Genomic DNA, 24,323 nt, shown 5'->3' on the forward strand with positions numbered 1-24,323 from the left:
AGAAGGGATCTGCGTGTGTCCCTGGCTTAGGAATCTCCCAGCCATTTCCTGGATGTGCTGGGGAGCCCCTGTTCCGAACTGTACCCACTTCTATCCTTGCTGAGACCTGCCGAGATGTGAGAACTGCCTCTTCAAAAGCCGGCACCCAGTGGACATAGCTTGAATAAAAGAATGGTTGAAGATGTGAAATAAGCCCCCTGAGCTTCCAAATCTCCCTTCCACGAGAGTGAACATCAGTCGTGCCCACTGTCGCGGGCTACAGTGGGGGTGTGGCTCACAGCCCACCTGGTGTGGGACCGGAAGGGAAGGCAGGGCGGAGGGGGGGGGTCTTCGGGCCCTGAGGCTTGGTGGGCCACCGGAGGGCCCCCTAAGAGGGTCCCTGGCCCTGGCTCGGTAGGGGGTCGCGGAAAGCGGAAAGGTCAGGGCCCTGCCGTTCGCCCATCCGGCCCCCAGGCTGCCGAGGGGCCACCGGGCAGGGCTGAGCAGGGCCTGAGGCCGGAGTCCGCGCGGACTGCTTGGTAGGGGCGCCGGCCCGGCGGGGGAGGGAAGGAGGGAGGGGCGCGCGTGTCTGCGTGCTTGGAGGAAACAGTCCCACCTCGTCCTTTGCTGTCCCCATTGCTGAGCATGACCGGGCCCTGACACCTGGCGCAGAAGGGTCCCTGCGCACAGCAGACCCCGGGGGGATCCGCTGCCAGAACCAGGGGATCTCGCTCCTCCCTCTTGGGACAGCCTTAAGCCTAGGAGCTCCCGACACTGTCCGGGCCCCGCGGCTCCCCGCGTTCCCTCGGAGAGAGACTTAGGGCGTATCCGGGGTGGCGCTCACCCTCCCAGGCCGCCCCCTGCACCGGCTCGGAGCTCCCGAGTGCTTGGAGGGCTTCCGGGCGGCGGAGGGCGGCGGCGAGCGGCAGGGGGCGGTGTCAGGAGGCCCGGCCAGGCCCCGCCCCCTCTCCCGCCCTCCCTCCTTCCTGCGCACCCGGCTAGGGTCCCCGGGCTCGCGGCTGCGGCTTCTGCTCGGGGAGGCGTAAGGCGGCGGCGGGAGCGGTCATGGAGGCGGGCGCCGGAGCCGGCGCGGGAGCCGCGGGCTGGAGCTGCCCAGGACCAGGTCAGAGCCGCCCCTCCCTCACCTCTCCACCGCCCCTCCTTTCTCTCCTCCATCCCTCCTCCCTCCAGACCCCCAGGTGCTCGCGGCCTCCGCGGCTCTCCCTTCTCCGCCCAAAGTCTTTCTCCCTCCATCCTGGCCTCCACCGGGGCCCGGTCTCCATCTTTCCGACCTGGGGCTGGGGCTTCAGCGCACCGGCCGCATCCTGTCTGGTGGTCCCTCCCCAGCGCGTCTCTCCACTCCAGTCCGACGGTGCTTCCAGCCTTCCGGGCTCCGGACCCCGCACCTGCTGCAGCCCCGGAGATTCCTGAGCGCGGGGCGAGGGTGGGGTGGGCAAGGTCCAGCGAGAGAATGAGAGGGGAGGGGAGGGGAGGGGAGCGGTCGCTGCCCTACCCCTTCCCACGCGCCCCCCACTTCTCCCTCCCTCCGTAGGCCACCTCACCCTTTCAGCCTCTTCTTCACTGGCTCCCGCCCTCTTTCAGTCTTGCCCCTCTCCTCCCTGTCCCCCCGGACAAAATACGCACACCTGCTCTTTCTTTCTGTGCAAGCAAGAGGGACCTGGAACAGGGGGTTCTGAGGAGGCTGGGCAGCAGGGCTGGGGTCTCTGCAGGCAGAGCGTGAGAGGTGGCCGAGAGAGAGAAGTCGCAGAGGCAGAGAGTGAGTCACGCACCTCCACTGGGATTACAGATCCCAGAGCCCCGAGGAGCTGGAAGGCATGTCCCCTTCTTTGCACCCCAGCCCGCAGCCAGCCCCCCATCCCCCAGCCCTTCCTTTCTCCGTGCTCTCAGGACCCACAGTGACCACTCTAGGCTCCTATGAGGCTTCCGAGGGCTGTGAGAGGAAGAAGGGCCAACGCTGGGGTTCCCTGGAACGACGAGGGATGCAAGCTATGGAGGGTGAGTTTTCCCAAGAGGCTTCTTTCTTTCCCTTCCCCTCCTCCCTTAATTCCCTTCCTCCCTCCCTTTGACCCCCAGGCCTCTGAGCCAGGACACAGCCCTTCCTTCAGTTCATCTTAGCCCCTCTTCCTGCAGCTCGGAGCGCCAGCCCTTCCCAGGGCTCAGTCTTTGACGGAAGTTCAGGGTGCATTCCTTCGGGACCCCAGTCACCCCCCAACTAACCAGGTTGTGTGTCGCAAGGGAGCTGCCAGACAGAGAAAGAGGCCTTGTTGGACAGAGCTTTGAAGCAGCTTTTCAGCAGGGGGTTTGTCCTCACTGCCTGCCGACCCAGATCCCAAGCTGTCTCTTATTTTTAAAAGCCAGGAACTGGGCATGTGAATTGTCTATCTGGGGCCACCACCATTAACTTCGAATGGAAGCCTGTGGCTTTGGTTCTCTAGGATACCTTACTGCCTGAAAGAGATTGCCTAGGAGGGGGCGCGTGAGGCCATCCTCCCAGCACACGTGTATCCCCACCACACCCATGTGACTTGGCAGTTGCTGCCAACACCAGGCCCCTGGAAGGACGCTGGTCCATTTTCCAGGACTTCCTGTGAAGTGTTGCACGTTGCACATTCAGTATGGGCAAACCTGCTCCCCCTAAGAGGGACAGATGGCACGAGGGGTCCCAGATGAACCTAAGGCTGCTGATATTAGAGAAAGTAAGACCAGAGATTCAGAATTTTAAAACAAAGCAAACAATCACCATCCAGACAATATTTTGCTATTTATAGGGACTGCATTGCAGTAAAGGAGCGGGTGCTCACAACCAGAGGCTGGGGGCCAGCACCAAACCCCAGTTTTTTAAATGCATTAAAATGGCAGGCTTTCTTTTATACGCAAGTACAGCCTAAAACTTCCCCTGAAAGTTGCTTTGTGGTCAGTAGAGTAGGAGAGGCCTCATATGGCTCAGCTAGGGGAGAGGAGACTTTGTGACATGCAGCAGGGAAAAACAAGGTGGACCTTGTAGAAAATTTCAAACAGGTATTTAATAATATACATTTGAAAGGGCACCAGAGTTTGTCCAATGAAACCTCTACAATCAGATATTTTCTTTCTCTACCTGCTGACGGGCAATGCATTCTTATTACGGAAAGGCTGATTTTTCACAAGCCACCTGGATAGTTTTTTGTTTGGTTGTTTTTGTTTGTTTGTTTGAGACGGACTCTCACTTTGTCGCCTAGGCTGGAGTGCAGTGGCTTGAACTCGCCTCCCTGCAACCTCCACTTCCCAGGTTCAAGTGATTCTCCTGCCTCAGCCTCCCAAGTAGCTAGGATTATAGGCATGTACTACCACGCCCAGCTAATTTTTTTGTATTTTTAGTAGAGATGGGGTTTCACCATGTTGACCCGGCTGGTTTGGAACTCCTGGCCTCAAATGATCCACCCACCTCAGCCTCCCAAAGTGCTAGGATTACAGGCATGAGCCAGCGTGCCCGGCCAGTTTTGTTTTGTTTTGTTTTTGTTTTTAACTTTTGAGAAATCTCCAAACTATAAGTGTTACCCCATTTGACCGAAAGATCCACTCACTGTCTCCTTTCTTGACTACTTGTCCTGCTACTCAGAGGCCAGCCTAGAAGAAGCAGGTAATCCTGTGCAAGTGTCTCATGGCTGAGTGGGCACCAGCCTGCCCACAGGCAATGGTAGGAGGCTACCACGTGCAACATTGGTCCAGGAAGGCCCCAGGAGGTGGAGGGGCTGCCTCTCAACTTGACCCTCCCACCTGAGGATTCATCTTGAGTATAGGTCTTGCCCAGGGGCTCCTTGGGGGACACCAGGTGGCACTAGTATATTATCTCTGCCCTGGGATAGTGAGTTTGAGGGCCCTGGAAGGACTGCGGAAAGGAAGTTGGTGCTGACTCCCTGGTGGGATGGCTGTCTCTCCTAGGGGAGGTGTTACTCCCAGCTCTCTATGAAGAGGAAGAGGAAGAGGAGGAAGAAGAGGTGGAAGAAGAAGAAGAACAAGTGCAGAAAGGTGGCAGTGTTGGCTCTCTGTCAGTCAACAAGCACCGGGGACTGAGCCTCACGGAGACAGAGCTGGAGGAGCTGCGGGCTCAGGTGCTGCAGCTGGTGGCAGAATTGGAGGAGACCCGGGAACTGGCAGGGCAACATGAGGACGACTCCCTGGAGCTACAGGGTGAGTGCCTGGGCCAGGGCCCAGTGCCCGGGCCCAGAGGCTCTGCACTCCCCTGGATCCGAGCTTGACACTGGTGCCCCTCTCCCTGCAGGGCTCCTGGAGGATGAACGGCTAGCCAGTGCCCAGCAGGCAGAGGTGTTCACCAAGCAGATTCAGCAGCTCCAAGGTAATTCCCAGGGCTTGGACCGGAGGGAGGTGGCCATCCAAGTGGTCACCTAAGTACTTTTCTCCTGAGGGTTTGACTGAAGCATAACAGATAAAAATAACCAAATTCAGTAATTTCATCTCATTTTCCTCTACTAGTCTCACGCTTTTCCGCTCCTTGTCTCTCCATCCTCCTCTGTCCACGGTTTTCTTTCTTTATACCTCCACCTGGCTCTTCCGTCCTCCCCTTCCATTTCTTGACCTCCCTGTCACCTCCTGTCTCTGGTGGGCTCTTTCCTCTTGCCCCTTCAGCCTCCTCCTTCATACTGCATCCCTGTCCCTTTGTTCTCCTGGTCAGCGCCAGGGGTGGGTGATCCAAGTTGAATTCCAAGCCAGATTCCTTTTTTGGTTCCTCCAAGGACAGCATGGGAAAGCATGAAGCCAGTGAGACGTGACTGGCGGGGCCTCTCTGCCCTGTTAAGGGAGGCAGATGAGAGCACTTCTCTTGCTGCCTGGGACCTGAGCTTGTGGCCCCCAAATCCCTTTTTGCCAACACCCACGTCCCTTTGTCTCTGGAAAGCAGCAAGGCAGGTGTCCCACATTCCACCGCACCACCAAATAAAGAGGCAGCTTTTGTTACTTCTGTGGGCTTCCGGAAGGTTTAGGGGAGCTGCCCTAGAAAACGGCAGGGACTCTGGGGAGAACTGAGATCAAGCCAAAAGAAAAGTATAAATGGAGAAAAAAAAGGAAGGCCGGGAAGCAGGCCTGGACAGTAGCAAGCAGAGGTGTAAGAGGGGGAGGAAAGGAGACAGGGACAGAAAATGTAAGCAAAGGTAGATACAGGAAGGGTGGTCAATGAAGGGGCTTGCAGAGGAGGAAAGTGGCAGGAAACGTGTCACACAGGGAAGAGTGTCGGCATTGGTCTGGGATGACCTAGATTCCTGGGCCCAGCTCTACCACTTAACAAATTGTGTGATCTTGGGCAAGTCACTTATCTTTCTGAGATGTCATTTCTTATCTGTAAAATGGGAGTAATTTATTTATCGCCTACTTATGAGGTGCCTTTATACTTGGAGGACCAGCTATAAATGAGACAGACCACATCCCTGCCCTAATGAAGAGTACATTCTAATGGAGAGAGGCAGAAAATAAACAACACAAGTTCAGGTGGCAATAAATGCTATGGACACGACATAATAATATGATATAGAGAGGAGATGGGATGGGAGTTTATTTTATTTTATTTTGAGACAGAGTCTCACTCTGTTGCCTAGGCTGGAGTGCAATGGCACAATCTCGGCTCACTTCAACCTCCACCTCCCGGGTTCAAGCGATTCTCGTGCCTCAGCCTCCCGAGTAGCTGAGATTACAGGCATGTGCCACCACACCTGGCTAATTATTGTATTTTTAGTAGAGATGGAGTTTCACCATGTTGGCCAGGCTGGTCTTGAAGGGAGTTTATTTTAGATATGACAGTTAGGAAAGTCGTCTTTGAGAAGTTGACATTTGAGCTAAGACCTGAATAATGAAAAGGATCCAGCCATCCAAGATCTGAGGGAGGAGCGTACCAGGCAGAAGCAACAGCAACTGCAGAGGCCCAGAGGTGAGAATGAGCTTCATTTGTTTGAGCGATAGAACAGAGGCCACTGTGTTTGCAGCAAAGTGCATGTGGAGGACCCTGGTAAGAGAATGTTCTGAGGCAGGCAGAGGCCAGATTACAATGGATCTTATAAGCCAGCCAAGAGGCTTGGCTTTCATGTAAGTGTGGTGGAAAGCCAGGAGAGGGTCTTAGCCAGGACTGGGATGATACGATCTGCTTTACATTTTTAAAAGAGAACTTGGCCACTAAGTGGAAACACTTAGGATGGAGGGAAGGGACTCAGAACAGTGAGTCCTGTCAGCAAGTTACTGCAATAGTCCAGTCAAGAGATGATGGTCGCTTGAGTTAGGGCTGTAGAAATGGAGATTATTCAGAATATATTTTGAAGGTGAAGCCCTCGGGATATGCTAATGAATTGGATCGGGGGACAACAGAGACATCAAAGATGACTTTGCCTTGAGAAAATTGATGGAAGGTGGTGATGTTTATTGAATTGGGAAAGACTTGACAAGGGGTAAGTTTTGGGGGTAGGGGAGCCATTTAAGACATGTTTTCTACTGTTGAGTTTGAAGTAACTGTGGACATCCAAGTGAATATATTGAGGCAGTTGGATATATAAAGGCAGAACCAGGGAGAAAACAGGGCCGGAGATGTAAATTTGGAGTCATTAGCATATGATTGGCATTAGAATCCATGGGAAATAATGGTGCAGTCACATGGAGAGACACCAGAAGAGGAGAAAGGGTCCAGTCCCAGAGACACTCCAGTATTTAGAGGTCCAATATAGGAAGACAAATTAACAAAACAGTAAAGTGAGAGGAACTCCTGGAGCATGTCATGCTCTGGAAGCCAGAGCAGAAAGTGCTTCAAGGAGACAGTGATCCACTGTGTCAGGTTGCTAAGTCAAGTGAGATGGTCTTGGATTTGGCAAGAGGGAGGACCCTGAGACATCTCAGTGCATGGAGGCACCAATTGGATTAGGTTTGGAGAGGACATGGGAAATAAAATGGAAAAGGTGAGTACCGGTAACTCCAGTAGTCATTTTAAAGAGAAGCAGAGAAGTAAGGGAAATAGGGTCGAAAGATTATTTCTTTTCTTTTTTCAAAGGTAGGAAATGCTAGATCATATATAATGAAAGAAAAGATCCAGTACAAAAAAAGGCCTTTGCCTGGACAAGGGACATTCCTCCATTCAAACGAGCGAAAAGTCAGGATTGAAGCACAGATGTAGCAGGAACTACCTGGGAAAATAGGGTTCTACAGCGCTTCCCTCCTCCGTAGGGTGTTTGTTTTGTTTTGTTTTGTTTCTTTGAGATGGAGTCTTGCTCTGTCACCCAGGCTGGAGTGCAGTGGTGAGATCTTGGCTCACTGCAACTTCCGCCTCCTGGGTTCAGGAGGCCTGGCTCCTTTTCTGCCTCCTGGGTTCAGGAGGCCTGGCTAATTTTTCGTATTTTTAGTAGAAATGGGGTTTCACCATCTTGGCCAGGCTGGTCTTCAACTCCTGACCTCGAGATCTGCCCCGCCTCGGCTTCCCAAAGTACTGGGATTACAGGCGTGAGCCACCGCGCCAGGTCCTCAGTAGAGTGCTTTCTAGGGTGAGATCCCTCACCGCCCTGCGGGAGAGACCGAGGCTGCCCTCGCGCACGCGCGTCACCCGTTTCCGCCTGGACGGGGCGCGCACGGCCTTAGAGGCAGCTGCTGTTCGAAGGCCGTTCCGGCCGCCACAGCCCCTCCGGGGCCGGGACCGGCCAGCGGCTGGGTGGCCCCCCAGGGACACTGCTCTAGGGGGGGCGGCGAGATGGAGGCCATAACCAGTGAGTGAGAATCCACTTTTCTGCCCGCAGCCCGACTCCTCGGCCCTTGGCTTCTCCCCGACGGTCCCAGCCCCATACTCAACGGGCGCCAGCGCCTCGGAACCCGGGGAACCCTGGCTGGCCTCTTCAACTCCCGGGCGCTCCCGGAGTAGCTCTGCCCCCAGGCCTTGAGTCCTGTCCCGGGCGACTTCTAGGTGACTCTGCACCTTCTGTTCCCAGTGGATCTGAGAATTTTTATTTTTATTTTTATTTTGAGACTGAGTTTCGCTCTGTGGCCCAGGCTGCACTGCAGTGGTGTGATCTCGGCTTACTGCAACCTCCGCCTCCTGAGATGAAGTGATTCTGCTGCCTCAGCCTCGCCAGCAGCTGGGACTACAGATGCCCACCACCACACCCGGCTAATTTTTGTATATTTAGTAGAGACAGGGTGCCGCCATTTTGGCCAGGCTGGTCTCTACCTCCTGACCTCAAGTGATCCACCCGCCTCAGCCTCCCAAAGTGCTGGGATTAAAGGTGTGAGCCACCGTGTTTGACCGAGAATACCATTTTTTTTTAGGGCCAGAAGCACCTAAGGGAGAGTTGAACCCTAACATCAAAAGCATATTAGGGAAGTGGAGGTTGGTCTGTTTCTCCAGAACGCCCACCCCAGACTCTAGGGCCTATATCCTAATGGCCAGTTTCCTTGTGTGTCTCCCTAGCTAGACCGACTTCACTGTGCTGCTCAGTAGTGGATGTAGAGCTAACTCTTCTTCCAATAGGAAGTCAGAGAATCTAGCTGGAGATTCTTGGCCTTGGCATGCAGTTAAGGATCAGTTAATAGTTGTTGAATAGATCAAGGAGACCTAACAGCTAGGATCATTCTAGAACTGGAAAGATTGGCAAAAGACATGCGCATAGTTCCACATGTGAGCTCAGGGGAGCAGGGTAGATCTTCCCCTGAGAAGCCCTCACCACTCAGCATCTATCTATGAAGCATGTCCAAATTTGTCTTCTTTGAAAGTCTAGATTCTATTCTAATTTTTAAAAAATACCCAGACAGGGCCAGGTGTGGTGGCTCATGCCTATAATCTCAGCACTTTGGTAAGCCAAGATGGGAGGATCACCTGAGCCCAAGAATTTGAGACCAGCCTGGGCAGCAGAAAGAGACCCCCATCTCTACATTAAAAAAAAAAAAAAAATTACCAGGGCAGGGTACCCCATGCCTGTAGTCTCAGATATTAGAGGTGCTGAGGAGGGAGGGTTGCTTAAGCCAAAGAGGTCAAGGCTGTAGTGAGCCATGATCATGCCACTCCACTCCAGCCTGGGCAACAGAACGAGATTGTGTCTCAAAAACAAAAAGGAAAACCCCCTCAAATATTTAGTTCTGTACTAGGAGATACTTAGTAAAAGTTTGTTGAATAGATGAACCGTTGCCTTATTTATGCATGAATACATCAAATATCTAGTGAGCTTCGTTTTCAGGCACAATACTAGATCCTAGAGCTATAATGGTGAGCAAACCCGATATGCTCTCTGCCTTGATAAAGCTTATAACCAGGTGAAGGGGAGACTAAGTACACACACACACACACACACACACACACACACACACACACAGCAAAGTACAAGGTTTTATGAGACCATTTAATAGAGGACTTCTCTTAGTTTTTTTGGAGGTACAAGCTAGAAAAGTTGACGTCTGAATGGTGAGTAGAATGAGCAGAAGTTGGGGGAAGGGGGTGGGAGAATGTGCCTTGCAAAGGATTTATGGGAAAATCCTGACCCTCCCAACCCAATCCTCATTAATTCCCCAATCCTGGCCCTCAAATCCTAAATTCACTGTTGTTTTCAGTGCCTTTTACTCTCTCCACTTTTTGGTTCTGATCCCAGATGGGTGCATGTGTCTAGAAACTCTGAGATGCTCCATAGATACAGAGAACTCTTGACCCATTATTTTGTAAATTAAAAAATAGAAAATATAGGCTTGTTCTGAAAATCCAAACAGCACAGATACATATGATATGTAAAGTAAAAACCTCATTACATGTTATCTCATACCTCAGAAACAGCTACTCATTATGGTTTGGGCATAGATCTTTCCAGGCCTTTTTCTATATGTTTGTCCATTTGTGTGTTATATACTATACATAAAATATTTTTTGCAAAAGATAGATCATAGCATATATTTTACAGCTCTTTTCTTCAGTTAATATGGAAACTTCTTTGTTTTCACCATAGATCTGATACTTTCTTTTAAATGACTGCACGATATTCTATTTAACTATCATCAGTTTATTTATTTTTTATTATTATTATTTTTTTGAGACCGAGTCTCACTCTGTTGCCCAGGCTGGAGTGCAGTGGTGCGATCTCGGCTCACAGCAACCTCTATCTCCCGGGCTCAAATAATTCTTCTGTCTCAGCCTCCCAAGTGGCTAAGATTACAGGGGCATGCCACCACGCCTGCCTTTTTAATTTAATTTAAATTTTTTTTTTATTTTTTATTTTTAGTAAAGACTGGGTTTCACCATGTTGGCCAGGCTGGTCTTGAACTCCTGACCTCAAGTGATCCAGCTGCCTTGGCCTCCCCAAGTGCTGGGATTATAGGCGTGAGCCACTGCGCCCAGCCTAACTATCATCAGTTTAAACAATCCCTTATCGACTGACATTTAGATTATTATCCCGTGTTTGGTTATTATGCAGTGAATTTATATGTGAATTTGAGTTGCGAACTCTAAATGCACATTGTTTTAGGTCCAGTACTTACCACAGGTAGGTCATGGGAACTTTGAGGCTCTGTAATTTCTGAGCTCTCAGGATGAATAGGTGAAAATAGTCTGTATACATTTTTTGAGTCAGGGAATTTCTAGAAAGATTTAGGGCATCAAGAAAATACTATAAATGAAGTCAGGTCTTTAACAATCAGGTGATTCCTTAGAAGCATGTAATACTTCTTGTTTACAGTAGACTAAGTGATTGCTTTCGGTGCCAGGCCTCAAAATCTACTTTTCTATTGGATCTTACTACATAGAGTCACTTTCTTTTCCCTTCTTGGGTACTCCTTTTATTCCATCCAGCATGATGCTATACTTCTCTGATGGGGTAGAGGCGAGGTTTTCAGGACTTTGCAGGCAAGAAGTAAGTCTCCCTTTAATTTTGTGCCTCTAGAACATGGTAGATTAGTTCACCCGCCCTCTTGATCATCTCAACCTTTGGACTTTGCAGGTGAGCTGCGTTCTCTGCGTGAGGAGATTTCCCTGTTAGAGCATGAGAAGGAAAGCGAACTTAAGGAAATAGAACGGGAATTGCATTTGGCCCAGGCTGAGATCCAGAGTCTGCGGCAAGCAGCGGAGGATTCTGCAACTGAACATGAGAGTGACATAGCGTCCCTGCAGGAGGATCTCTGCCGGATGCAGAATGAACTTGAAGACATGGAACGCATTCGGGGAGATTACGAGATGGAGATTGCCTCCCTCCGTGCAGAAATGGAATTGAAGAGCTCTGAACCATCCAGTAGTTTAGGTCTCTCAGATTACTCTGGGTTGCAAGGTATGAGAGCCGTCAAGTGGGTCAGTAAAGTCAAGCAGAGGAAAGGAGATATAATATATAGGAAAATGGTAGAAGGTGGTGTTAGATCATGAATTGGGAATCTCTAGAAAAAACCTCCAGGTCAAATTCAGGACTGTAGGGGGCCAGGCATGATGGCTGATGCCTGTAATCCCAGAACTTTGGGAGGCCAAGATGGGAGGACCATTCGAGCCCAGGCGTTCATGACCAGCCTAGGCAACCAAGTGAGATCCTATCTCTTTCTAAAATAAAATTTTAAATAAAAATTTTTAAAAAGACAGTAAGGGGGAAAAACCTAACCAGATATTACATAACCAGTCCATGGTGGTGTAAGAAATAGCACCATGGAGAGGTACCCTGGGAATTCTTCAGAGAGTCATTGGGTCTTTGTTGATTTGACTATGGGAAAACCCTTCCTGGGAAAATTCCCAGCTCTAAGATGGGCAAAGAGGGACCTGTCACCTTGGGAAACTCTTCCTGCTGCCCAGGCATCATGGTGCTTTGCCTGGACTGCTTTATGGGGGACCTCTGGCCCTGCTTCCAGGTGCAGGGATGCTAATTCTTAGGTTCCATTAGCTCTCCCCAAAATAGAAGCTTTAGGGGGCAACAAATGAGAGCACAAGACAGCTAGAGAAGAAAAGTTATTCCAAGTAATACATGAGTTACCCAAAAGCCTAGAGCCCTGCTTTCAGACAGTGAGTCTCCCAGCTAGTTGCTAGGATTCATGACATCAGAGAGTTTGCCTTTATTCTGCGGCTAGATTTATGATCTGAGTATAATGGAAGTCCTATATTTGGCCAGGTCAAGCAGAGGCAATCAACAAGGAATCAAAGAATTGCAAGTTTTTCCAGCTGTATCAAGCCTCTCAGAAGAGCCTTTAGATTAAATGGTGCTGGGAGAGGAAGGTTGGCACAGTGGGAAGGCTTGGGCTGGAGTCAAACAGACCTGAGTTCAGTATCTCAGCTCCACTAATTAACAGGAGGAACATAGGAGGTCTGGTTACGGTCTTTCTCTGAGCCTGTTTCTATATCTGGGATATTAAATCAAAATTGGTTAATAAAACCTTATAGCTAGATGGGATCCTGAAACAGGAAAAGGACCTTAGGGAAAATGTAGAGAAATCCAAGTAAACTGTGGAGTTTAGTTAATAGTAATGTATCAATATTCGATTCCTTAGTCATGACAGGTATACCATGGTAATGTAAGATGTTAACAATTAGGGAAATTGGGTGAGAACCCTCCCAGGAAACTCCGTACTATCTTTGCAACTTTTTTGTAAATCTAAAACTATTCTGAAATTCAAAGTTTATTTAAAAAAAAAAAACTTACAGAACTATTTTGGGAATTAAATGAAATGTGAAGCATGTTGAAATCACTTGCACACTTACCAAATCTGAGGCTGAAACTATCAAGTCTAATGCTTAGTGCATGGTTAGTTTTCATTAAAGATTAGTTTCCTCCCATCCTTCTATGGTAATCTGCAGTATCCTCAGGAATTCTGATTGGAATTCAGAGGAAGCATTCGAAGTTACTTTTAGGGTGTTGAATCTTCCAGCAGGTAAGATAGGTCTTGGGTTCTGATTAGAGCAAGTTAGTGTTCTTTAAATATCAGTATACTTAGTGTTCTAAGAGACATAATTCTTTTTTAATTTTTTGCAAGTGGACACAGAGTCTTGCTCTGTTACCCAGGCTGGTCTTGAACTCCTGAGCTCTAATGATCCTCCTACCTTGGCCTTCCAAAATGTTGGGATCACAGGTGTAAACCACTGCACCCAGCCAACATAACTCTTACTCACGAAGAAACAGAACAGATACAGGTGTTTGTATCATCACAGCCTTAAAAGCGGGCATGGTGACTCAGTACTCCCAGCACTTTGGGAGGCTAAGGCAGGTGGATCACTTGAGCCCAGGAATTTGAAACCAGCCTGGGCAATGTGGTGAAACCCCATCTTTACAAAAAAATTCAAAAATTAACCAGGCTCGGCGGTGTGTACCTGTAGTCACAGGTACTCGGGAGGCTGAGGTGGGAGGATCACTTGAGTCCAGGGAGGTCAAGGATGCAGTGAGCCTTGACTGTGCCACTGCACTCTGGCCTGGATGACAGAGTAAGACTATCTCAAAACAAAACAAAACCAGAAAGGAAACAGTATAGGTATAGGTGACTGGTGCTTAGAGACATGTGCTGGGGTATTTCAGCCGGATCTCTTCTAATGCTTGAGGTTGATAGGTGAGTCTGGTTAGGATGGCCCTTTCTGTCAGCAGATAAAAGGCCATTAGAAAGAATTCCTTTTTTTTTTTTTTTTTTTTTTTTTTTTTGAGACAGAGTCTCACAACCTTGGCTCACTGCAACCTCTGCCCCCCGGGTTTAAGCAATTCTCCTACCTCAGCCTCCTGAGTAGCTGTGACTACAGGCGTGCACCACCACACCTGGTTAACTTTTTTATTTTTAGTAGAGACAGGGTTTTGCCATGTTGACCAGGCTGGTCTCGAACTCCTGACTTCAAGGGGTCTGCCCACCTCAGCCTCCCAAAGTGTTGGGATTACAGTCTTGAGCCACTACGCCTGGCAATAATTCTTTACCACATCCAGACCGATGTATTTGGTGTGGGAATAAAGGACATACAAGGAAACTCAGAATGCCTGAAAGGCAGGTACTGGCAGTCACATCTGACAGTTCACATCTCTCAGCTTTTTGTCCTAAGAGCATAATTGGAAGGTAATCATAAACAGTTGAATGGAAACTTTACATACAGTAAACCCCAAACTTAATTAAACCTTCAAAAATTCCTAAAAGTTCAAGAGTCTGCTTCGGTTGAGGCTTTGAAGATGAGCACACAGGGCAGATCTTCAGGGCAGATGAGAAGAAGGACAGCTATCGGGAAGAGGAGAAAGACTCACTGCACTGTGAAATTTCCTGGGCCCTGTCTTCTAAGCCTCTATCTCTCTTTTCTGTCTTTAGAAAAAGAGAAGCTCTTTAGCCTTCTGCTCTCATGTTTCAAAACAGGAAAACTGGGGGCTGGTCATCAGTGCTTTCCTTTCCTCCTGGTCTCATCTCTCTCTGCTTGTCCTCTGCAGAAGAACTGCAGGAGCTACGGGAACGCTACCATTTCCTGAATGAGGAATACCGGGCCCTGCAGGAGAGCAACAGCAGCCTCACGGGGCAGCTTGCAGATCTGGAGAGTGAGAGGTACAGCTGTCTCTGGAGAGTGAGAGGTCATGGGGTTCCACAGGACTCTGTCTTGCCTTGGGCTTTCCCCTGAAGGCAGATGTCAGGGCAGTGAGCGTTCCTCTGCTCCTGGAGACCCAGTCCTTTCCATGGTTTCCAAAGGATACAGATACCATCTATAAGCAGACATGGGGATCTGACCCAGTTATCTCAAGACTAGAGGAAGTGAGTTCTGAAGTTTACTTCTGCTCTAGGCACTGGGTTCTGGTTTGCTCTGCCCTGAAGTAGATCAGAAGAGATTAGTTTATTGTCCGCATAGCATTGTTTCAGGCTAATGGCAGGCTGGCAGGCACAGTGCTTCCAGATTGGAGTGGGCTTGACTAGGCCTAGCCTGAAAACTAACTGGACTGGCATTCTAAGGGTCTCCCAGAGTCAAACACATCTTTGCAGATTGAGGTGCTGGAGACTTTCCATAGTCTTCTAAGCATGTTTATCTGAGTGGTGAGTCACAATGGAAGGCCCTTTACTATCTTTGACCTAAAATGAAGGCATCAGGACCAAGCATGCATGGCTGGTGTTGCCAGGCAGAACTCCCTTCAAGCATAGCTCTGGGGTTCTGGATTGCAGGACGCAGAGAGCAACAGAGAGATGGCTGGAGTCCCAAACACTAAGTATGACGTCAGCAGAGTCTCAGACTTCGGAAATGGATTTCTTAGAGCCTGATCCTGAAATGCAGCTGTTACGGCAGCAGCTACGGGATGCCGAAGAGCAGATGCATGGCATGAAGAACAAGGTAGGGCACAGAGGGTGGGGAAGGCAGGCACGTTTCTTGTCTTTCTTTCACCTTCTCCCAGCCTGTGGTAGAAACATCTCCACAGGCATGCACTGTGGCGGGAGATAGTATTCTGGGGTCTTGCTTGCCTGATGTAAATCTTCCAGTCAAAGAATGCCATGCTTTCCCCAAGCTTGTTCTTGGAGCACATGTGGTATCTGTAGTAAACAAGCCTCCCTGTTCCATTTCCTGCATAGTGTCAGGAATTGTGTTGTGAGTTGGAAGAGCTACAGCATCATCGCCAGGTCAGTGAGGAGGAGCAGAGGCGGCTGCAGAGGGAGCTCAAGTGTGCTCAGAATGAGGTGCTTCGGTTTCAGACCTCCCACAGTGTCACTCAGGTAAAGACTGCCCAGGGAGTCATCTGGGGTGGGGGCAGAAGGGCCTCATGGAGGGGCTGCTTCAACCAGGGTGGGCACAGTGACTCTGCTGACTCTTGCCCTGCAACTGGGCACAGTCCGCTGGAAACCAACTGTAGAAGTCATATAGCACTGCATTCTAGAAACGGTGGTCATTACTGAGTATCTGTCTCACAGAAGAAACCAAACCCTAGACCTGTGGGAGCTCCTCAAGATGTCTGCATCTGAAAAGGAACCCAACTGATCCGTAAAAAGATCTGCTGTTTCTCTAGAGTAACTGTTCTACTCACATCCTCCCTACCACAGAACGAGGAGCTGAAGTCCAGACTCTGTACCCTGCAGAAAAAATATGATACTAGCCAGGATGAGCAGAACGAGCTCTTGAAGATGCAGCTGCAGCTTCAGGCTGAGCTCCGGCAGCTCAAAGTCATGAAATCCACACTTGTAGAAAAGCAGAGTGAGAAGGTAACAGCAACCAGAGGTGAGGGGACAACTTAGGTGCTAAGGGCATCCTTCTGAGGTTTTGGGAAAGGTGGATCAGAGTAGTGAGTTAAAAATAATTCCAGCAACCACATAGGCAGCACCACAGGTAAAGAACTCCAGCCCTGCTCGAGTACTACATTAGATATGAGTACATTAGGAAGTGAAGGGCAGGGAGAAGCAAATCTTAGATTGTCGGGTGTCTTCAAGTGACTCACACAGAAGAGTGAGTGGGTTAAGGAGCCCAGAGGCACTGCCCAAAGCCCCCTCTACCATAGGAGTTACTGTGCCGGCTGCAGAAGCTGCAGCTCCAGCACCAGAACGTCACATGTGAGAAGGAAAAGCTGCTGGTACGGCAGCAGCAGCTGCAGGAGGAGCTGCAGTGCCATGAGGCGGAGCTGCAGCACCTCAGGGATACGGTGGCCTCCTTCAAAGAGAGCAATGAGAAGGTAAAAGAAGCTCCTGGTGAGGGAGGATGTAGCCTCATCTTGTGTGGGGGTGAGAGTGCAGAGGAGGAGAGGGAATGGTAGGAGTGTGGAGGAGCTGGCAGTGAGGGGGCCAAAGAGGTGCTTAGGAGAAAGCTAGACTCGGGGAGTCACAAGGCTCTCATCTTCCTTTGATTTTAAATCAGAAAAGCAGCATATAAAAAGGAAGTCCCTTTCCCTCCCTACCTCCCATAAAAGGAAGCCCCAGAAGGTCTGTGTTTATTTATTTATTTATTTAACTGGAGAGGCTACACTGGCAAGGTCTGTGTTTTAAGCCTGTCAGGGACGGGTCCATCTTGGGTATATATCCCTGGCTGGGGTGACATTGGGGCTGAGAAGGACAAGGGAAGATGGGTCCCCTTAGTCCCTGCCTGGGAGGAGAGAGTTCAGCAGCAGGAGTGCCTGGGGTGATGGCCAGGCCTGCCTCCCCTGCCCAGACCACAGAGATGCACGCTCAGCTTCAGGAGATGAAGCAGCTGTACCAGGCCAGCAAGGACGAGCTGGAACGGCAGAAGCACATGTATGACCAGCTGGAGCAGGACCTCCTGCTCTGCCAGCTGGAGCTGAAAGAGCTCAAGGCCTCCCAGCCCATTCCGGAGGACAAAGGAAAGTGTGCTAATAAGGTAATTGTCGTTCAGAGAGGTGACAGCTCCTGGGCACTTGCTCCAGAGAGAGGAGGTACAGAGGCAAAAGGTGAAGGCACCCAATCGAAGGGCTTGATGGGCTTCCTAGGCAGGAAGCAGAGGCAGGGCCACATGCTGCTAACTTCAGAACAGTTTGCCCTGACCTTGACTTTGAGCCAGAGCCACAGCTCAGTAGGATCAATACCTTTGGATCCCAGTCTGAACCCCTGAAGGTTTTACACATGATTCCATGTATGTAGACAATGGAATATCCATACAATGGTGTTAGAACTGTAGTGATAACTAATCATTCATGGAGAGGAACATATACATGGACCCATTACACAACTATTATTGTTGGAACTAGAGAAAGGGGCCAGTTTTCTGGGTCAGATTGCAAATGCTCTTATAAGGGGGTACAGTCTTGTGCCCAGAGCGCTGACTAGGCAAGAGAAGGACCTAGGCTCTTTCAGGATTTATTCTGTGACTTTGAAGTAGTTAAATTCTTTGTTGTTGTTGTTGTTGTTGAAACAGAGTCTCACTCTGTCGCCCAGGCTGGAGTACAGTGACACGATCTCAGCTCACTGCAGCCTCTGCCTCCTGGTTTCAAGCGATTTTCCTGTCTCAGCCTCCCGAGTAGCTGGGACTACAGGCACATGCCACCGTGCCTGGCTAATTTTTGTATTTTTAGTTGAGACAGGGTTTCACCATGTTGGTCAGGCTGGTCTCGAACTCCTGACCTCAGGTAATCCACCTGCCTCGGCCTCCCAAGCTTCGATTACAGGCATGAGCTGCCATGCCCTGCCAGTAATTAAATTGTTGAAGGTTGAATTGTGCCCTCTTTAAATGGAAGCGAATACTACTCTTTAAATGGAAGCGAATACTACTCTTATCTCACTTCCTTTTAGTAGTAAATCCTGATAGTGATAAATAAGGCCTTATTCATTTTTTTTCTTTTCCATAGTGTATAAAATGCAAGCCGTTATCATTTATCCTGTTGAGCACTTTCAGCTCCTGATTACTGATGGGAAGTGGAAAGGTGTTGAAGCATGTTGGAGAAAAGGCCCAAGAGTCTCTAAAGATGGTGGAGCTGGTCACATTCTGCCAGAAAACTCAGTAGTTCCTGTCCCTGGGGAAAGGCCTTCAGGAGACAGAGGACTGGGAAGGTTATTTGGGCTACCTCAACAGTCTCTTTGCCTTTCTATATCCAGGCTCACGTTTCCTCCTTTTTCCACTTCTACTCAATTTAGGAGCCCAGGAGATCCGTGACTTGCTCGTCACCTCTTCCCCTAATGGGAAAAACAATGGGAAAGGAGAAGCATGCTGGCAGACAGCACCTGTTTTTTTCTCTAGCCATAAAACAGCATTGAGATCTGTCTGATATTGGAAAATTTGGGTTTTTGGAAATGGGATGATTTAGACTTCTCAATCCAAATTCGGCAATAGCGCATACATTCTAAAGATATAAAGAGAGAATTAGGAAAGCAAAAATGGGAAAAATTAGGGTGAAATTAAGTCCTTATTAGTAAGGAGTGAAATTGCATTCAAAAACAACTGGGGTTAATGAGAATAACAGGAGCTAAGAGTTCCCAGCAGGGTGGGAATATGGTGTATACACCAAAGGAAAGGGCCAGAGAATAGGAAGGGGCATTGATAGTATTCGCCATCAAACTGCCCCCAGAAAGGAATGGTAGAAGTTTAGGGCAAGGCCAGCCACCAGTCTAGAGCAACATGCTCTGAAAGAGCAGCCTGCGGGGGATCCCCAATCGGTATCTAAACAGCCAGGGTGCATTGTGGCTTGGGGTGACCAGTCCAAGGTGACCGCACAGGGAGAGAATCACAAGAGGCAGGAGAGCGCAGAAGTGCTCTGTTAGCCAGGAAGCTTACCTTACAGAGTAACCACCCCCTCCACACCCGCCCCCACCCACAGTGTGACACACTGCTGTCCAGACTGACAGAATTGCAGGAAAAGTACAAGGCCAGCCAGAAGGAGATGGGGCAGCTGCAGATGGAGCAGTGTGAGCTCCTGGAGGACCAGAGGAGGATGCAGGAGGAGCAGGGCCAGCTGCAGGAAGAGCTGCACAGGCTCACACTGCCACTGCCCAAGAGTGGCCTCTTACTCAAGGTAACTCCGCCAGAGGCAGCTGCTAACTGTGGGGAAGCTGCTCTGAGAAGCTTCCCTGTGTGACTAGGGAAAAATAAAAGGGTGGAGGTTGAAGTTTTTCTTCTTTTTACCAACGACTCCTTACTTTCTCACCACTCTCCCCAAACCAAAAAGCTCCACAGAGCCAATTAGAGTTTTTCTTACAAGGGCTTTAAATCTTAAAATACCTTTTATACTCTGGAATCTGTGCAGCAGTTTATATTTAGATATTTAGTCCATCTGGAGAAAATGCACCTGAAACCACTTTGTAAACGACAAAATATATCCCAACGTAAGAAACCATTGCTACTTTTAGCAGGTCTCCATAGAAAGACTCCCCCTGTCCCCAGATGGGCTCTGTGAAGCCAGCCCTGAGATTCTTCAGGGAATTGTTCACAGCGGGGATGAGGCACCAAGGATGCATCGGACTTTCTGTGTAACCACCACAATCCCTTGCCTCCTTCCTTCTACTCCGCCTCAGAGTCAGGAGCTACTCACCAAGTTAGAAGACCTGTGTGAGCTGCAGCTGCTCTACCAAGGCATGCAGGAGGAACAGAAGAAGCTGATACAGAACCAGGACTGTGTATTAAAAGAACAATTAGAGATCCACGAAGAGCTGCGACGTTTCAAAGAGTCTCATTTCCAGGAAGTGCTGGAGAATCCCGATGATTCCAAATTGGCTAAGTCCTCAAAATGTAATCGAAACAAGGTAACCATAGCAAGAGGTAGGGAGACAGTTCTCCTGAGCACAGCAGCATGACAGGGAGAGTGGGCACTGCCGAAGGGTCAGAGTTGGGAAGGCCTGTTTGGCCAGGGGTAAGGATAAGGCTAAAGCCCTGCCCTTTACCACCTGTGACCTCTCTCAGGCTCCATTAAGAGGTGGCTTTTAGATACGGCCTGAGGACCTCACCTAGATGCCATTATCCTTTATCACATTGATATTCACAGTGCCCAGCTGAAGCACTGTGAGCACTCAGGGCAGAGCTGGGATGACCCAAAGTCTGTCATGGGATCATTTGACTCATTCCCAGTAAGATGTATAGTATCAGTGTGGTGTTTGTTTGGATTCCTTTGGACTGACTCTAAACATGTCATCTTTTTCTTAAGTGGAAAAGTACAGTTCTCAGTTATCAAAATCGATCACCTTTGGTGTTATCTATGAGGCAAATTTGGGCCCTTTCATTTCCAAGAGAAGAATTCCTAGCATATGGGGTTCTTAGTACTGACCACAGTATCTTCATTGGAACTTTGGTGGCAATAACAGAGCAAGATCACAGGGGTTAGACCAGAAAATCGATGCCTCTCAAGTACCAGCAAGGGGTCATACCGATGAGGTGACACAGATGGAGATCACCATACAATTCTATTCAGGGTTGGGGGCTAAAGTTGTTCTGAGGTCTCAGCGTGGGCGAGGAGGGGCAGGTAGACAGTTTCAGTTTAGGCCGAATCTATTCATTCAGATCTTATTCTGAACCAGGGAGTAGCAGAAGTCAACACTGTGAGGCTGGATCATATTCCAGGGGCATCAGATGTCCAGGCTGCAGGCCTGGGTAACACAGCTGGGAACCAGGTATAAAATATTTCCTTAACTGATCAGATCTCATCCTGGACATCAGCGCCAAGAAGCCAGGCCCAGAGAGCCTGGGAAACATGCCCAGAGGCCAGATTCAGAATTGGGGCAGGAGATACAGGAACTAATAGTAAGATTTTGATTCCAGTTCTTCATATTGCCGCGTTCAAGGCTGGGCTGATTTTAGAACTAGGGGTGGGCAGGGAGACTGAGCCTGAAGGTCAGGATAACAGGTATACCTGACTGAGAAGAGGGTGTGATGGGGAGCCAGGGTGTTCTGGAAACCCACTCGGGACTGCTCCAAGGTGACAGGGATGTACCAAAGTGCAGAAACCAGCTGAAATGGGAGCCCAGAAATTATGGAGTATCTGCCCTGGGGATATTTTCCCAAATGAGCAAGAAACTGATACATGCCAGTTACCTGTAGTTTAAGTCAGAGACATAGGCCGGGGTGAGGTGGAAATGTAGGCATGCCATTCTCTAAGGTGTGCTCTCAGACATCTGTACCAGGAGAGGTGCAGCTGGAAGGACTGAAGTGTCACAGTAATGATAATGTCTCCCCACCCCTGCCCCCAGCAATCCAAGCTGCTCATGGAGCAGATGCAGGCCCTGCAGGTGCTGTATGACGCCGGTCAGGCGGAGCAGGAGCTCTTGCAGCAAGAGCAAGGGAGGCTCCTAGAGGAGCGGAAGAGACTGCAGGCAGACTTGCAGCTCTGCCTGGAAGAAATGCAGCTGCTTCAAGTCCAGTCCCCTTCTATAAAAATGAGCCTTGAGTCCTACGGGAAGAGCTATGGTAGCATGGCCCCCAGCAATGAGAACTGCCGTAAGACTTATGATACCACTGTGGATGACAATGAGAGCTATAACAAGAGTTATACCAGCACCCAGACCAGCAGCGAGAGCTTTCTCAAGAGCTATGACAGCAGCACCAGTGCCAGTGAGGCCTATGGGAAGAGTTACTGCACCACCAGCGACAGCAGCATTACCTATAAGAAGAGTTACGGCAGCACCAGTAGCTCTGACACCTGCCAGAAGAGTTTTGTCAGCAGCTGCACTGACGAGGAACCTGCTGAGCCTGAAGACATGGAGGTAACGGTTGCCAGGTGACAGGGCAGGCAGGGGACGATGGACTCTTGTCTTTTTAAGAGGTGCATCGCCAGGGGAAGGGACAAGAAGTGTGGGAACGGGGTCAGAGCTGACCTGGGGAACTACTGAAAGTAAGCGAAGCCTTCTACCCATGGCAGCCTGGTCTCCCACTCAGCCCTCTCGTAGAGAGATGCTCCCATCTGGACAGAGGCCCATAAGATTCAGTCCATTTCCTCACCACAGCCATGGTGCTCTTTAATGGGGGTAAATATAGTATTCCCCCGTGGTCAGTTCTGGATCCTGGTGGCCATTGTTTGGTATCCAGGGAAGGGCCCAGCAGAGTGGGGCGGAGCTTAGGTGCTCCTCAGGGTGCTATTGTTGCTCCCCCACCCTCTGCAGCGCTTTGAGGAAATGGTTGCAAAGGTGCTGATCAAGCTGCAGACGGTGCAGGCCATGTACCAGATAAGCCAGGAGGAACACAGCCAGCTGCAAAAGCAGATGGAAAAGTTACTGGCCAAGCAGAAAGACCTGAAGGAAGAGCTGGATGCCTGTGAAAGGGAGTTCAAGGAGTGCATGGAATGCCTTGAAAAGCCCGTGGCCCCCCAGAACGACAAGAATGAGGTAACCACTGTCAGGGAGGCAGGGTTTCCTCTGGCAGCCCCTGGAGCCAGAGGGGTCATGGCCACTTCAGAGAGGCTAAAGAGAGAGGGACAAAGCAGGGAGAGCATGCACCTCAGAGGCTGGGCAGTCTGCTCCATCCCTGATGACATTTCCCAAGTGCCCGTGGAGCTGGGGTTTACTGGTCATCAGGACTCCACTCATCAAATGATTTCTCTTTCTCTCTTTGCCACTTCTGTTCTCTCTTTTGCTTTGTGTTCTAGACCACTTCTTTAGAACTGTATTTTTGCACTTGCCAATCTTCTTTCATCACTTTGTGTGCATTTGCTTTGTCTCCTGGTGCACCAACTGGGAGCACCAACTAAATTGTAAGCAGCTCAAGGACAGGGACATGTCTCCTTTTGGATCTCTCACAATGCCAAGAAGAGTGCTCTGCACCCCCTAGGAATGGGACAGAAGTCTTGTGTCTGGCCAGGGGTTCACAGTCCAATGGGGGTCTCTTTGTATACACACGGGAGAGATTCAGAGAGCAACGAACACGTGGGTCCAGATTGGCTAGTATTGGCCCCTACTGAGGGGATGGTCATGTTCTGCCATCAGCCAAGGAAGACAAAACCCGAGATCAGGGAGCAGAATGTGACTTGCCTCTGTTTCCAGGGTGAGGTGCAGGAGCCCAGTACACACTTCAGGAGTGTACAACACAGTTCTTTAAGTAATTGTTCCTGTTAGAGAGATGGGTTGGATGAAGTAGGAGTTCCTATGAAAAGAATTCTAGGCCAGGTGCGGTGGCTCGCCCCTGTAATCCCAGCACTTTGGGAGGCCAAGGTGGGTGGATCACCTGAGGTCAGGAGTTCGAGACCAGCTTGGCCAACATGGAGAAACCCCATCTCTACTAAAAATACACAAAATTAGCTGGACATGGTGGCACATTGCCTGTAATGCGAAGTACTCAGGAGGCTGAGGCAGGAGAACTGCTTGAACCCAGGAGGCGGAGGTTGCGGTGAGCCAAGATCACACCATTGCACTCCAGCCTGGGCAACAAGAGCAAAACTCCATCTCAAAAAAATAAGAATTCTATCTAATAAATCCCCGAGGTTCAGAATTGATAGCAGCCCTGTTGTTATTCCCCAGTCACAGTAGAAAACACCATTTAAATCGTTTTGACCTTCTTTATTTTTATTTTTATTTTTTTTTGAGACAGAGTCTCACTCTGTTGCCAGGCTGGAGTTCAGTGGCACGATCTCAGCTCACTGCAACCTCCACCTCCTGGGTTCAAGCGATTCTCCTGTCTCAGCCTCCCAAGTTTCTGGGACTACAGGTGCGCTCCACTAAGCCCAGCGAATGTTTGTATTTTTAGTAGACATGGGATTTCACCTTGTTGGCCAGGCTGGTCTCGAACTCCTGACCGCAAGTGATCCACCCACCTCAGCCTCCCAAAGTACTGGGATTACACTGGATGGCAAGTGAGCCACCACACACTGCCGTTTTTTTCATCTTGTTAGATGTACGTCATCAGGTGCCTCAAGTTAGGAGAAGCTATTTGTAAAACTATTTGAGTGGCTCATTTTCCACAGTTGAATATTTTCTCTTCCTATGGGCTTTAGCAGGGAGATTTCTGAGACAGTGATCCCCAAGCAGGGCTGAGGTTGGTTGCATGGTCAGCCAACTGGTTGCATAACTAGCCAACTCTG

At 49.7% G+C, this 24,323-nt stretch overlaps 1 protein-coding gene across 6 annotated transcripts in view; it reads left to right on the forward strand.

Moving 5' to 3' along the window:
- Nucleotides 1-964: 964 nt before the first annotated feature.
- The window catches only part of CCDC136 (coiled-coil domain containing 136), a 30,899-nt gene continuing 7,540 nt past the window's right edge, over nt 965-24,323 (forward strand). For 3 of the 6 annotated variants that reach the window (XM_023223477.1, XM_023223472.1, XM_023223475.1), the window contains exons 1-15: nt 965-1,102; nt 1,888-1,995; nt 3,922-4,170; nt 4,262-4,336; nt 10,932-11,255; nt 14,349-14,460; nt 15,067-15,232; nt 15,469-15,609; nt 15,934-16,092; nt 16,386-16,556; nt 17,030-17,215; nt 19,146-19,340; nt 19,840-20,067; nt 21,505-22,017; nt 22,414-22,635. In XM_023223477.1, coding sequence (XP_023079245.1) covers nt 1,045-1,102; nt 1,888-1,995; nt 3,922-4,170; nt 4,262-4,336; nt 10,932-11,255; nt 14,349-14,460; nt 15,067-15,232; nt 15,469-15,609; nt 15,934-16,092; nt 16,386-16,556; nt 17,030-17,215; nt 19,146-19,340; nt 19,840-20,067; nt 21,505-22,017; nt 22,414-22,635 — 2,907 coding nt within the window. In that variant the 5' untranslated portion in view covers nt 965-1,044. Of the gene's footprint in view, nt 1,103-1,887; nt 1,996-3,921; nt 4,171-4,261; nt 4,337-10,931; nt 11,256-14,348; nt 14,461-15,066; nt 15,233-15,468; nt 15,610-15,933; nt 16,093-16,385; nt 16,557-17,029; nt 17,216-19,145; nt 19,341-19,839; nt 20,068-21,504; nt 22,018-22,413; nt 22,636-22,895; nt 23,481-24,323 lie in introns of those variants that run through there. The other 3 variants (XM_023223476.1, XM_023223473.1, XM_023223474.1) reach the window with 3 other exon arrangements.

The sequence above is a fragment of the Piliocolobus tephrosceles genome, chromosome 8, assembly GCF_002776525.5.
Source record: "Piliocolobus tephrosceles isolate RC106 chromosome 8, ASM277652v3, whole genome shotgun sequence".
Lineage (NCBI taxonomy): Eukaryota > Metazoa > Chordata > Mammalia > Primates > Cercopithecidae > Piliocolobus > Piliocolobus tephrosceles.